The sequence below is a fragment of the Gymnogyps californianus genome, chromosome 3 (genome assembly GCF_018139145.2).
Source record: "Gymnogyps californianus isolate 813 chromosome 3, ASM1813914v2, whole genome shotgun sequence".
Taxonomy (NCBI): Eukaryota; Metazoa; Chordata; class Aves; order Accipitriformes; family Cathartidae; genus Gymnogyps; species Gymnogyps californianus.
This window is the reverse complement of record NC_059473.1, coordinates 45,004,099-45,018,781: the sequence shown is the minus strand read 5'-3', so window position 1 is coordinate 45,018,781 and position 14,683 is coordinate 45,004,099. Positions and strand designations below refer to the sequence as shown.

At 40.1% G+C, this 14,683-nt stretch overlaps 1 protein-coding gene across 1 annotated transcript in view; it reads right to left on the bottom strand.

Annotated features, from left to right (window-relative positions):
• Positions 1-14,683, bottom strand: part of PCNX2 (pecanex 2) — a 162,162-nt gene that overhangs the window by 125,182 nt on the left and 22,297 nt on the right. Inside the window, exon 8 of the mRNA XM_050893555.1 lies at positions 13,550-13,643. Within this exon, the coding sequence (XP_050749512.1) occupies positions 13,550-13,643 (94 nt within the window). The remainder of the gene's footprint in view (positions 1-13,549; positions 13,644-14,683) is intronic.

Genomic DNA, 14,683 nt, shown 5'->3' with positions numbered 1-14,683 from the left:
GCCACAACGCAACCCTCCATAAGAACGTGTATCTCCTTTGGGGGTCTTGTTTAGCACCTTGTCAGCAGTCAGTAACAAAAGACTACAGAAGGGGTGGGAACAGATCCAAGATCCTGGATCTCAATCAACAGATTGAGGCAGGCAGAAGGGGGAGGAAGGCTAGAGGCATGCCTCCCAGGAGGAAGATTCCCACAGATAAGGACTACAGAAGACAGTCATGCCTTTTGCATATTCTGAAGTGCCCTACTCAAGGGCGACCTTCTCCAGCTTGAAGGCAGGCAATGGATTTGTTTGTTTGTTTGTTTCCTCAGGATGAGCTGTCCTGTTCCTTGTCATTGTGTGTGCAACCCTGGGACTCCCTGTTCACAGCGGGAAAAAGACAAGCGTAGCCCAGAGTATGCAAGAACACTACCCTGAGAATTCCTGCCCAAAAAGCGACCCAACAAAACAGCAGGAGAATAGAACAGTGGCTGCTCATGCCTTCGTAAATGAAGAGTTAATCTCCAATAACTTTCTGCATCTTCACTTGGCTTTTGTAGAAAGACAGCTAGAGTCAAGAGTATTTCTAGATTGGACCATGTCTTTTATCCTACATTTACCAAGAATGGAAATGGCAGAAGGACAGATAGATAGACCAAGATATTCCCCTGGTACTCTGCTCTATCAGTTCTCAGAAATCAAAATTCTTTTACTCATGAGACTTCTTCCAAGAATAAACTTAAGAGACCAAATCATCTCCCACCAGACTTGAAGATAACTGAAAAGCCAAGAGAGCCCATAGTCTGTTTTCTGTTTACAGAAAAAATTCATAGCTCCACCTATCAGCAAATAGCAGAAGAGTTCGCAAGCAGCTGGGACACTGACTGTGGGAAAAAGTCAAAAACTTCATAGGCCTGAAAAGGCAATTAGGACAGAAAAGTCAGGAAGGCAGAGCCAACAATTCCAAAATCAGAAGCCATCATCTGGCCTTCATCTGCCTCCTATGTCTTTTATTCATCAGCCTCATCTCTGTATCATCTTACTCTTCCCTCATCTTCCGTTCCCCTCAGCTCCTGTTTGCTGTTTTTTTCTTCCTTAGCCCTATCTTCCACACAATCGCCTTCTGACATTCACTTGCTACCCCCCTGATGCTGAATCACTTGCACAGCTACTTAGAAGCTGTATGTCTCATCTGATGACATCATTATCACACTGACAGTAAATACCAGTAAGAAATGCAATGGTGGTGTTTGTGTTTTTGTAAGCCTATAAACTAGATTCCATAAATTTATTACCATATATAAATAGGAGCAAACACTCTCTAATCATAAAATCATTATAACAGAGCTGATCGCAGTATAACATGGAATCTTGCTAAACAAAATCTGTTCATCTGCAAATTAATGTTATCAAGATCGACTACAGTAAACTGCACCACTAATGTAAGCAAAGGTATAATTGAACTAAATTTTGAATAATAAACTATTAACTAAAAATATCTTTGATAAACATACAACCTATACAGATCAAATGCAAAAGATACATAGCACCCTCTACTGATAACTGGTTATAAAGTAAGGAATTTTCTTCTGGCTCATAATTCAGTTTTGCAAGAGCACTGAGTAAACATAAGCTAGTTGAGCAATCATACAACACTGAGAATGTTTTAGCATAACCACACAGCACTAGAAAAATCTTCCTTCTCCCTCTCCGATTAGTCTGTGACAGTTGCCTTACACCACTGTCAATTTGGCCCAAGCCATTCAAATATAATGCAGCCTAAGTCACCCCCTTTGTTAAGGATTAGCTAGCCTTGAGTCTGAACACCTCTCAAGGTAAGCTCATTATACAAGCATGCCACAAACAATTCCCCTTTAATAAAGTTGTTTTGCAGGTCTTGGCTAAATTTCATTTTAATCTGCATATAGGAGAATGGACAAGGAACCTTGTAACCAACGTCACAACAAGCACCTTCCTCTTGGTCCTCATGTGCTTAAAACCAGAAAGATCCCACTAGCCTGCTCCAGGCAGCTGTCTGGATCACTATAAAGCTTAACAGTGCGTAACAAATATCCACAGCGATAATAAATAATCTAGCTGAAAGCTATTTGTAATACTCACTAAAACACCACTCTTAAGTCAAAGCAGCTATGGCTGTGACATTTGAAGAAAAGCCAGAGTTGGGAATCTCCCCTTCTGCACATCCAACAAGCAATCACTTCTGAGGTATTGTCTGAGGTGCATTCAAAGTACTTGCTGAACTGAGACCTGAGCAATCCGGTTGTACAAGAGCCAGCTAGTGCTAACGACATAGCGGGAACTCCAAACGCCCTTACTTTTGTGTCCTTTCAAAACAGTCAGTTTGTGTTACAAACGTAGGTGTCTGAACTGACATTGAAAGTATTGGATCAACAGCAGCCCTTAGCTCACTGATTGTGCCTCCGTTACTCAATGCTGTTGCTGATGTCTTCCTACTACCACCTCACAGCAGCTTTGCTCCTTCTCACCTAAAATGGCCTCCCTGCCGTTTCATGTCCCAATCACTTTTACACCTCATCACACAGGCCTCTTGCTACGTCTCTGCTCATTGCTCATCAGGTCTCCACTACAAAGCTGTGAGCATTAATCTGACCACAACATTGCACAATTCAGGACTGAGATTAAATCCACTAGTTGTGGATATTGCCTTTTTAAGCAGCAGATGATTTACAGTTCCCAACTGTGCTACTAAATAACAAGACTTAAAAAACTAAAAAGCAATTTAAAGTATATAAGAAAACTGAAATATGCAAAAGTGAGAGCAGCATTAAGATTGGATAACGATGTGACAAACCCAATCATAGCAAACATGGAAAAACATGAAGAGGAGGTGATATTCAATTTTGTGCTAAGAAATTAATAGTTTCAAAAAGAATACAATTAATTCAGAACGCATATTTTAACTTTCCTTAGTGGTTACTGCTGAGGGGAGCTCAAGCTAACAATGAAATCTCTCTCAAATCTTGTTCACATTTTGCTACTTATGCAACAGGATTTGGGGAAGATTTTTTGCATTTGTTTTAACTAGCAATAATAACACCCCTAACGATAATAAGACAGAATACCTGAGTTTACAGAATAGGAAAGCTAGATGTACTGATTTACTGACATAATAGACAGAAAAGGATATAAGATCACTGTTAAAGTTTTGCAATGGACTACAAAATGACCGGTGGTACACATTAAGTTCATTAAGTCAGATACTACTTACAGACAGAAAAGCCTTGCAGAGCATGTTACCAGTAGTGTTGCAGGCAGTATGAAGGCAAGAAGTTAGGCATGCCTTCTTACTTAGGTGTTGTAAGAATAGGATCCACTCGGTACATCCTTACTTCTCTGTATTCGGATTTTTTTATTTTGATAACAAGCATGTAAATTGATATTTTGTAAGCCTATTACATTTCACAGCAAAGATAAATGTACTAACAACTTTAAAAACAAACAGTATGTACTAGATAATAAACTAGAGGATGCATTTTGAGAAGATGTAGCTTTACTGGAATTAATATATTAACAGCACCCACGGTTCCATTATCTCCAGAGTCTTTTAAAACATCCTTTTTAGTTCTCCTTATGAAAGGGTAGGGGGAATGAAGAGAAGCCAGTCCCAAAAGCTAAAGGACTCCGGAAGCTCCTAGTCCTGAGCAGGATTTTGCTGCCATCATGTGGCAGCATGGCCCCCTCTAATCTCCGAGTCTCATTCTGTTGAAAACACTCACTTCCCTGCTGTGTTCACAGAGTGAAAGGGGGGCTAAAAAACCCTACAAATACAGGAAGGGATTTTAACTGGCCAAGCTAACACAAGGGTTTCCCCTATCCCTATGCAAGCCAGCAGGAAAATGCTACTGAGTTTTGTAAAGAGTACTTTTCAGAAAAATCAATGGCTTTATTATAATTCAAACATTACCATTTTCAGCATGCACATGCACACACCACACTCACTTATATGTTTAAGCAACACTATGCTCAGGTGACCAGCTCTCTGAAATCACTGAATCCCAAAAGGAACTATATAATACTTGTCACATCCATTTCAAAATGTGCTCAGCTACAGAATGTGCACAACCTGCCAGGCAGCTTTAAGAAATCTTTAAGAGTCAGCAGCCTATTACTAGAGCAGTGGGTGATCTTTGTTATTTGGGTCACCTTGCTGAGAAATAAAGATGTTTTAGTAATACAGTATTTTGTCATTCTAAAATGGCATTTTGAAACACTAAAAATAAAAAAAAAAATAACCTACTTATAAGTCTACTTTCTCCCATGAGGAATAAACCTCAAAGGTTCAGGGAATTTTCCAGCAGTAAACATGCTAAAGTATTAATGGATTTATACAGGAGACATACAATACCGCTAAGGCATTCAGATAGATACTTTCATACAGTATAACGCACTCAAGCAGCTAATTCAGGGATGTGAATGTAAATCAAATGAATTAACTCATTGATTTGAAGTTCTCTCTTTTGCCCAGGGCCAGAAACACTAGCACTCTGCAGCTGTACCAGCAGGTAACTTAAATTATTTGCTTAGCACTTATTAGTCACTATTTTGCTGCAACTACTTCTTTTTAACCTATTGGCCCTGCTGTTGCCAAAAAAAAAAAATTCTCAAAACAGAAAAGTGTAAGCAAAACTTTTTTTCTTAATGCAGTTCTCTATCTGTACTGCAAAGCATTTTAGACTCAAACTATAACATAGCTTCTTAGAAGCCTGGTTTTAGTGTCAGAGCCTCATCTGAAAAAGCGAGGAGTTTCAAGGACCAATTGCTCAGACAGAACATGCAAAGTGCAATATGAATGCATGAATTGTACTGGTATGGATGAACCATGTGTAATACTACAACATATATAGACACAATTATATACATACATAAAATTATATTATTTCAATAATTATATACATAAATTAAAAAAGATAGATGACCAAGAAAGCAGAAGAAGTATCAAACTAGAATAATTATTTTTTTAAAGGTATACAGTAAGTTAGATGTATATATGCAATCGATTTCAAGTGAAAGACCAAGTGTCACTTTGGCAGGAAGGAGAATCTGCAGCTAAGATAAAGATGTTTTTTTTCTCAAGGCTGGGCAATTTCTGCTCCAGTTCTCAAATATTTCAGCTGCATGCCATACATCCATTTCTGTGGCCTATCTTACATATTTATTTTAAACTCCAGCTTCTATTACACATATGCAGCACAGTAGCCTCCTGATGCAATTTATAACTACTGCAACTGTTGCCAGACACATGACGTGATAAACTGCAGCAAGAGGTCCAGCACTTAAACCTATATACGCATTTGAATGAATCAAATGCTTTTGCATCACGAAGTTAAATTGCTGTCGGTAAAAACTTGGATTGTTCTGAAGAGACACCAACTCCATCTCTTTAAAGTCAATACATGTGTATAATGATATCATTCTGCACAGAATTGAGAGTTTCAATATGGTTTTCTATTCAGGAGTTTAACACAGGAGAGAAGAGCTCAAGAATACAAGCAGTATTCTTATAAATTGCATTTGCTAAAACCCAGAGTATTTCTTGAAAGAAATATAAATGGCCAAATGCTTCCACAGCTTGTGTGGGCACAACTCCAGCTGGCTTTAGAAGATCTAATACTTGATTTGAGAGACAGAATTGGCCTATCCTCAAAAAGTAGCCCTTAGCTTTTTTTCTACTTACGAAAAAAACCTCCACAAAAAAACATTTTTCCTTGGAGCTACACACATCTCAGTTTTTCAGCTAACACAGAGAGCATTCCGGGGTTGGTATGGACATATTCACATCAGGATTTTCCATGTGGATCACCTTCTGTATTTTTTGAAGCGTAGTTAATCATAGCACATACGTGTCTGCACACACCCCAAAGAAAGCTCTGTGCTTTAAGTAGAAAAAATTGCAAGGATGCAGCAAAAAGTGCTTAAACATCCAGAAATACCATTGGGTATCTAGCATGACCCTACACCGGCATGCTCTTCAGGGACGTTTAATGATCTGTTCTCATCTCAGATATGAATACCCATGAACATGTCAGAGATGGACTGCAATATACCTGAGCAAAACAGCATGGGAAAAATGCAAAACAATTTTTGGAAATAAATCCAGCCCTTGAAATTAAATTTGTTCACATTAGCTGGTAAAATGCTATGCTGAAATAAAAATCATGGTGATAGATCATCAGTAAAACTTACGGAGGAAAACATCTGAGTTTCACAGTGTTATCATGCCTGTGCACTGCCTTCAGGCAGTACCATGGAAGTTATGGATAGTTGTCCTGGTTTCGGCTGGGACAGAGTTAACTCTCTTCTTAGTAGCTGGTACAGTGCTGTGGTTTGGATTTAGTGTGAGAATGATGTTGATAACACTCTGATGTTTTAGTCGTTGCTAAGTAGCGCTTATCCTAAGTTCAGGTCTTTTCAGTTTCCCATGCCCTGCCAGCAAGCAGGTGTGCAAGAAGCTGGGAGGGAGCACAGCCAGGACAGCTGACCCAAACTAGCCAAATGGATATTCCATACCATAGAACATCATGCCCAGTATATAAACAGGGGGGAGTTGGCCGGGATTACCTTTTTTCCCTGATTCTCCTCCCCATCCCACTGGGAGGGGGTAGAAGTGAGGGAGAAGCTGCATGGTGCTTAGTTGCTGGCTGGGGTTATATCATGACAATAGTTTATTCCTGATTGGGAATATTTGCAAAATTATTTGAAGCTGAAAAGCAGAAAGAACAAATAAATTTGAATGTATAATCATTAGAGCATTTCACAGATTATCATGTGAATATAGCCAGTTATTTAACAACTTTATACCTAACAGTATTATATTTTGATACTGGATGTTGTGTTCATGGTTTCTCCAAACACTATTCCTTTCATTACTAAGAACACAGTTTTACACATGGTAAAAATTTAGAATACATTTTTGGTAGGAGAAAAACCACATAGAAACTATCAAAATAGTAAAGTGTGTTACATTAGTGCCCTCAAGTTTATTGTAAGCTTACTTTTTCTGTCTTTCGCAACGTAAGTGAAGGAATCAGATACAGGCTATACATTCAGGCAGTACATTATTTTAGTACTTGATACTTGAGAAAAGAAACTGCAACAAGTTTACATTAGTTGATCAGAGTTCTTCATAGATGTGAAACCAGGAAGGACAACATGCCTACAGATCAACCTCTTATATTCAAATAATTTAGAAAGACAGAGCAGCATTTCGTACACATGTTGAGGACAACTACATTACTGAGAGGTATCAAATACTGACACGTTTTTCTTCAATATGTATGTAGTTGCTCAGCCTTCTAAACAAGAGCCTCAGTATGCAAAGAAAGCACATTTAGAAAAGTAGTTAAACATTTTAAAATGTGTTAGCCTTGTACAGCAAGTATGCACAGAATATGATTTTTGTTAAATTTATATATTGGCATTGATATACACTTTATGGCCCTATTAGCCTCTGTACTGGGGACAGATCATGCAACTCATGCAAAAATCATTAATTCTACTGTTATAATTACTGTAATTTTAGGGGTTTATGCTTTCACTGATATTTATGAGCCACTTTGCATTTAATGCCTAGATAACATGATAGCTTACATTTATCTTTTTGACTGCTTATCAAAACTGATGCAGTAATTTAATTACAAGGGACATTCAAGGTAATTAAAGAAATTCCTGAGAAACGTCTGCTTTCTGTCACAGAGTGGCAGGCAGAAAAGGTGTGTCAGAGTGACACCTCCTTATTTGTAAGACATTTATTAACCCCAACTTGTTTCTCCTGACCCCAGAAAACAGTTATACACCTCTAACAATGCTTTAATTTATACATTCTTTCAGCTCATTTTTTAAGGATGTGTTCTTGTCAATGATTGTGGGTTTTACTTTGTATCGCCGATCTAATGGGAAGAATTTTAACTTCAAATTGTAACTGTTCTATACAGGCAAGATGTAAACCTCGTGACCATTTGAGAAGAAGTCAAACTAACCATGCAAAAAGGCAGTTCATGCCTATACCAGGCACCCCTTTTACACAAATGTGAACTTTCTCATCCTTATCTGCCTTCCCAGAAGCCAAGCACATACTCAAAACACACAGCATAGAAACATTAAGGATTCACTGTAAGAGAGAAAAAGGCTAGTAAAGAACTTAATGCAATGGGGCAGAAGAACGGTTTTCAGGATGAGAAAGCTATTTCCAATTTCTCACTCCAAAACAGATTCAAATGGTCTTTCTGTAACCAGTTTCTAACGTAATCCATGAGCTGAGAATACAGTTTACATTTCGTCTTGTCAAAGCCTGTCACAAAGCAATTTATAGCTAGAGGTGAAGTTGGCAAGGTAATGGGAGCATCAAATTTAGAAGCAATTAGCTCAGCAGGGAACCCATTCCACAGGGACTGCTGGCAAGAGGTGTTGCTAGCAAGATAACAGACAAAAGTGGGGTCAGGGTAATTACATGGACAATAATTGGGGAACTGATTAGCTACCTGCCAATGTTTAAATAACTTACCAAACTCAGTAAAAAGAATCACCTGCCAAAGCGAGGGTTAAGATGGAAAAGGAATTATCTTTTTTTGGTGATCATTATAACATAAAAATCTCCTTTAAATTTAACTGGCTAACTTAAGTTTTTAAATATTTTAAAAGCTGGACTGCTGGACCGGTGAGAGACAAATATGGAGACAATTTGAAACAATTCTAATTCTCAGTAACCTTTGGCAGAATTAAGGGATAATTTTAGAAATTATTAATAAGAGACTGTTTATGCTACATTTAAGAAGCTCTGAAAATTTCCAGGACAAGGACTGCAGGTACAGGTAATATCTTTCATTAAGACAACTAAATATAGTTGAAAATGCAAACAATAAAACTAAAAAAACAAAAAAAAGAAGAAAAATTAGAATCTGGTGGAATATATATTAACATTGATAAACTGGAGAATACTCCAAAGATCATCTCACAACACTGCAAAGCCAAAAAGAGGTGATGGACTGCTGATACTTGACAAGACAAAGTCAAAGACTTGTTCCCTCAAACAGTATTGCTTCCAATGTCAAGGAGCCTCTGAAGGAAGAAAGCACAAACTCCTTCAAAGTTTGAAATCTGCTTTCTCTGGCACATTGTAATCCATTGTTGTCCACCTAGCCCTTTACAAGCAAAGGAAGAGCAGGAAGCACGCAAAAGTGAAGAACAAAAAAAAACCACACAGCATCACTTCTGTGACAGAGCGGCATTCTTAAGATTTTGCATTATTTGTGAGAAATGGATTTCAGAAACCGTGTCAAGAAGATGAGATAAAATGTTTACGTGCCATAGAAATACTACTTTAATTTCAGTTCCTCATAATCTGTTGTGAATTGCCAGACCAGTTAAGACTTTACTACTGGAGCAGACAATAGTAGGACTCAATAGACAGAAATAGCAAGTTATAATTTGAATTTAAGATCGTTAAACATTAGTGTGCCTCAAGGCTTTCTTTAATGGCTTCTTTTGAGTAATATTTAAATACCTTCTCCAGTTTTGCATAACTTAGTTAAAAGGTATTTACCTATGGCCAATTCATAAGGCAATTACATTATTCTGACAAACCAGCCAGAGTTCATACCCTCCCCAGTCAAAATTCCTTCCCCCTTCACGAGCTGCAGTGTTACCCAGAAGTGCCACAGCTCCTAGCATGCCAGCACCTCTGATCTGCTGCTTCTCCCAGTAACACCCACAAAACAAGAGGCCTCTTGCCATCATCTGGCCTGGGCCAATTCCCCTGCTCCTAGAGGAGCACATCAGGGCACAGTCCATGCACATCCACATAGTTACCCCGCTGGCTCAACTCAGTTCGACATTTTCCCTTTAGGAGCAGCTTAATCTTAACACTATAAAGCAAGCATGATCGGTGAAAAGTGTTTTAAGAGCTTGTACATATCTACTGCAGACCTATCTATTGTTCTCCATAAGCTTATTCTAGATTCTGAAATCTGGGCTCCCTGAGATCAAAACCCTATCCCTCCTATAGAAGGAGGATGCCACCTCTTATGTACAGGCATTAATTTTCTCCTGCATCCTTTGACCTCATAAAATCTAATTTGGATGGCTCATTAATGGATTCAGACACCAAGCCTAAAGCTGTTCTTTCTGCACCGTCTCAAGTACTCATGAAGAAGTACTGTCAGAGTCATTGTCTTCTCCTTAGTTAACTTTCTGATGGGCTGGGAGATAAGCCAAGGACATCTCAGAGGTGCTTTCCATGTCCCTTTTCTGACATCCTTTCATAACAGCAGCATCTCCTGTTGGTATGGACTACTCGCACAATGAACATGTCCACCAGAAGAGGGCCCACCCTCAAGGGAGTAATTTCTGTCAAGAGCTCTCCACAGACAGACATACAGAAGAGACTGTAACTGAAGCGATCATTGATTACGCCTTGTGCTTTATTTTATTCTATTTGCCTTTTTCTTCAGTAATAAAAAATCACTAGTTAATAACTGTGATTATTTGGCTTATCTTTAACCATGGATAAGAAACTAACCTGACGTAAGTGATGTGCAAGCCTGCAGGTGGGGATAGGAGAAAGGGGGAAAGAAAGATGCCTCATTCCCAAACTGTCTTTAAAGCAGATTTGCCCCTCCATTTTCTATATGCTGTAAGTGTTCCATATTGTCTAAATACAAAATTACTTGATGGTGAACACCTGAAGAAAAAACAAAAACCCTTTCCTTCACATGCTACCCTTCAATCTAAGCACAGATGGTGGGAACTGCCCACTGAACACACAGCTGTCACTAATCTCTCTGGCCCTTGCAAAAGCCATATTACAAACTGCCCTCGCAAAAACCAACTTGAAGCACACTTGTGGTGGGTTGACCCTGGCTGGAAGCCACCAAAGCTGCTCTATCACTCCCCCTCCTCAGCTGGACAGGGGAGAGAAAATAAAACAAAAGGCTCGTGGGTCGAGATAAGGACAGAGAGATCACTCACCAGTTACCGTCACAGGCAAAACAGACTTGACTTGCGGAAAAATTAGTTTAATTTATTATCAATCAAATCAGAGTAGGGTAATGAGAAACAAAACCAAATCTTAAAAACACCTTCCCCCCACCCCTCCATTCTTCTGCACTTAACTTTACTCCCAAACTTTCTACCTCCTCCCCCCGCCAAGCAGCACAGGGGAATGGGGGTTGTGGTCAGTTCATCACACGTTGTCTCTGCCACTCCTTCCTCCTCAGGGGGAGGACTCCTCACACTCTTCCCCTGCTCCAGCATGGGGTCCCTCCCACAGGAGACAGTCCTCCACAAACCTCTCCAACATGAGTCCTTCCCACGGGCTGCAGTTCCTCAGAACTGCTCCAGCATGGGTCCTATCCACAGGGTGCAGTCCTTCAGGAACAGACTGCTCCAGCATGGGTCCCCCGTGGGGTCACAAGTCCTGCCAGCAAACCTGCTCCAGTGTGGGCTCCTCTCTCCACAGGTCCACAGCTCCTGCCAGGAGCCTGCTCCAGCACGGGCTTCCCACGGGGCCACAGCCTCCTTTGGGCATCCACCCGCTCCGGCGTGGGGTCCTCCATGGGCTGCAGGTGGATATCTGCTCCACCATGGACCTCCATGGGCTGCAGGGGGACAGCCTGCCTCACCATGGTCTTCCCCACGGGCTGCAGGGGAATCTCTGCTCCGGCGCCTGGAGCACCTCCTCCCCCTCCTTCTTCACTGACCTTGGTGTCTGCGGAGTTGTTCCTCTCACATATTCTCACTCCTCTCTCTGGCTGCAATTGCTACTCCCCTGTAACTTCTTTTCCCTTTCTTAAATGTGTTATCCCGGAGGCGCTACCACCGTCGCTGATGGGCTCGACCTTGGCTAGCGGCGGGTCCGTCTTGGAGCCGGCTGGCATTGGCCCTATCGAACACAGGGGAAGCTTCTAGCAGCTTCTCACAGAAGCCACCCCCGTAGCCCCCCAGCTACCAAAACCTTGCCACGCAAACCCAATACAACGCTTCATGCTTCCTTGTCCTCTTTCCTTGTTTTTCATGTGAACTTCTGCTTTGTACTTTCCTTCACGCTGCTCTGTTCTTGGAAAAGCTCTTGTGTTCTGTCTTCCCATTGACTCCCATACAGAAACAGTCCTGGGAATCCACTCGTCTTTGCGGATTTGTTCTGTTCCCCAGTCTGAACTGTCACTGTACTCAGATTTCCGGCAAAGGTGCTGATCTTTAGAAATTAAATGCAAAGAACATCTGAATCTGCTTTTGTTAACAACATTTAGCAGAGCCCTTAAAAATAATTCACGTTCCTTGAGGTGTGCAAACCACAAACTAAAAAACAGCACTTAACATAGTACAGAAAGACAGAGATGTCACATAAGCATCTAGCAAAGACAGATTCAGAAGGACTTCTTATATGAGAAGGAAGATTGTTCTTCTTTTGATAAAAAACAGATTAACTGATAAATGTCAGGGGACAGTAAACTATTTCTGAATTTAGGACAGATACAAGTCCATAGTTATATGATGGGGGAGGACAGGAGTATTCTGTGCAAGGTGAAACAAAGAGAGTTGAAGAGTTAAATAGCCCCAAAGTAAAATGTTTGATTTTAGGGCAAAACTGAACTCTAGCAAAATAAAAAAACCCAACCTGGTAAAGACAGACAGAACATTTCTACTGTAGATGAACTCAAATTATTATTTTTTTTAATCTTCACCCACTGACTATTAAAAGCATTATTCTCATGTCTCTCGTAATAGCATTCTATCTAAAATGCTAACACTGTTCTTAACATGGTCCCAAGCTTTTAAAAAGTCTCCACTGAAAGCCAAACACTTGAAGAACAATATTTACTACTAACAATGACCCTTCTCACACCCTCACTCAACTTTTCCAAATGCTGTATAACAGTATGAAAAATATAAAATTATTTAATAAAAATACTTATGAATAGTTAAAATTTTTTTTACAGATATGCAAACAACAGACCACATCGGAGAGTGTGGAAACCACAGCAATGAATATGGGATTTATGTGGATCACTCCAAAAAGACCTTTGAAAAAAGAAAATTGTTCAGATACCTTTTCAGAGTGGCAAACTATCATTAGAGATTTCCTGCAAGGTGAAAGGCTTTGCTGCTAGAATCCACAGGAAGCAGTGTCACTGGCTGATACTAACACAGCACTAAAAATCTACAAAGGACCTAACAGGCATGGGAAGTGAGCAAGACAAGGTTGAGAGAATAGCTGGTAACAGTCCCACTTACTTTGTTCTATTTACAATCTTATTTATAATTGCCACACTTGACTTTGGCTATTCAAGTAATGAAAGCACACTGGCTAGCTCTGGTTTTCTTTTTCACTTTTCCTTATCAATATTCTTACAAAGCAGTCACTGTTTTAGCACAAAACAAAAAAAAAAAACCACATCCTTTGACATCTCTAGAAGAGGTTAGCACATTTATTCTCCAGTACTCCTCTTCACATGCATCTTTCACAGCTATAATCAGTTTCATAGCTTCTAGCAATCAAAACTTTTAACATTTCTAAAAATAAGGGCTTACTTACTGAGCATTTGAAATACAATCACAATTTGATAGCTGATGTCGAAAATTTCCTTCCTTCTGACAGCCAGCCTTTAAATAACAGGATCTAATTTCCCCTTTAGAAAATACAGAGGGAAAAAAAAAAAAAATCAGTTCAGTGATATGATTATTTGTTTTACAAAGTTTATAAAAAATACATGGTAGGTCAGCCACATTTATAAATATAGTTTTCAGTCTGTGCACTAGGCTTATTTTAGACTTCAGAAAGCAAACTAACATTTGAACAACTGAAAACCTGAGACAAATCAAAACACGGAAGTTACAGTGAAAATTTAAAAGGTATGTAAAGTAAATGCAAAGCCCATCTATCAATGTAAGTTCACTGTAAAATGTGAAATAATCAGATTTTTTCCTTTCAGTTCACAAAGGTGAGGTCAGGAGGTACAAAGCAGGGAAAAATTCTGCTAAAAGCGTAGCCACTGCTACTCCCTCCTTGCATATGCAGCAAAAAGTGAAGGGTCACTGCTCATTGACCCAGAGGTCATGCCATCTGCCTGACTGGCAGCTGCTGCTCTTAGCCCCACAGCACACCAGGAGCTGCAGGGCTGCAAGCAGGGCCAGGAGGAATCGGCAGAAAACCAGAGCATCTCTGGGGTCACAAACCCAGCTACCATGAGCACTCATTCCACACTGGTTTTGAAGGCAGCTTTAAGGAAACATGGCTTTTGGGACAGCTGCCTTTCAGAGGTATGGGGCCAGTACCTCACAGGGCACTACACAGAGTTCAAACAAACCACCACCAAGTATATTACAGCTTCGGCCTCTAGGAATAGCTGCAGAGCAGCAGCATACCAAGCACAGGCATGGGGCAAGATGAGGTCACTCATTAATTCTCTTGAAAGGGGTAGCAGACCACAACTCCGAACAAGAGCAACCACCACGTTATCAGAGAGAGTTCAATTTGAGCCAGCTGAAGAACAAACAGTAAAAAGGAGGAATGTTTTGCCCAGCCAGGCCAAACTCCTCACCAGGCAGAAAGCGCCAGGGGTTCTTCTGCAAAGACAGAAGTAGTCTTCTGGCCTAGCCAGCATTTTTTGAGGATGATGTTTGGAAGATAAACTTCATGCACTGTGTAAGCCTCAGGTCTGTGATGGTC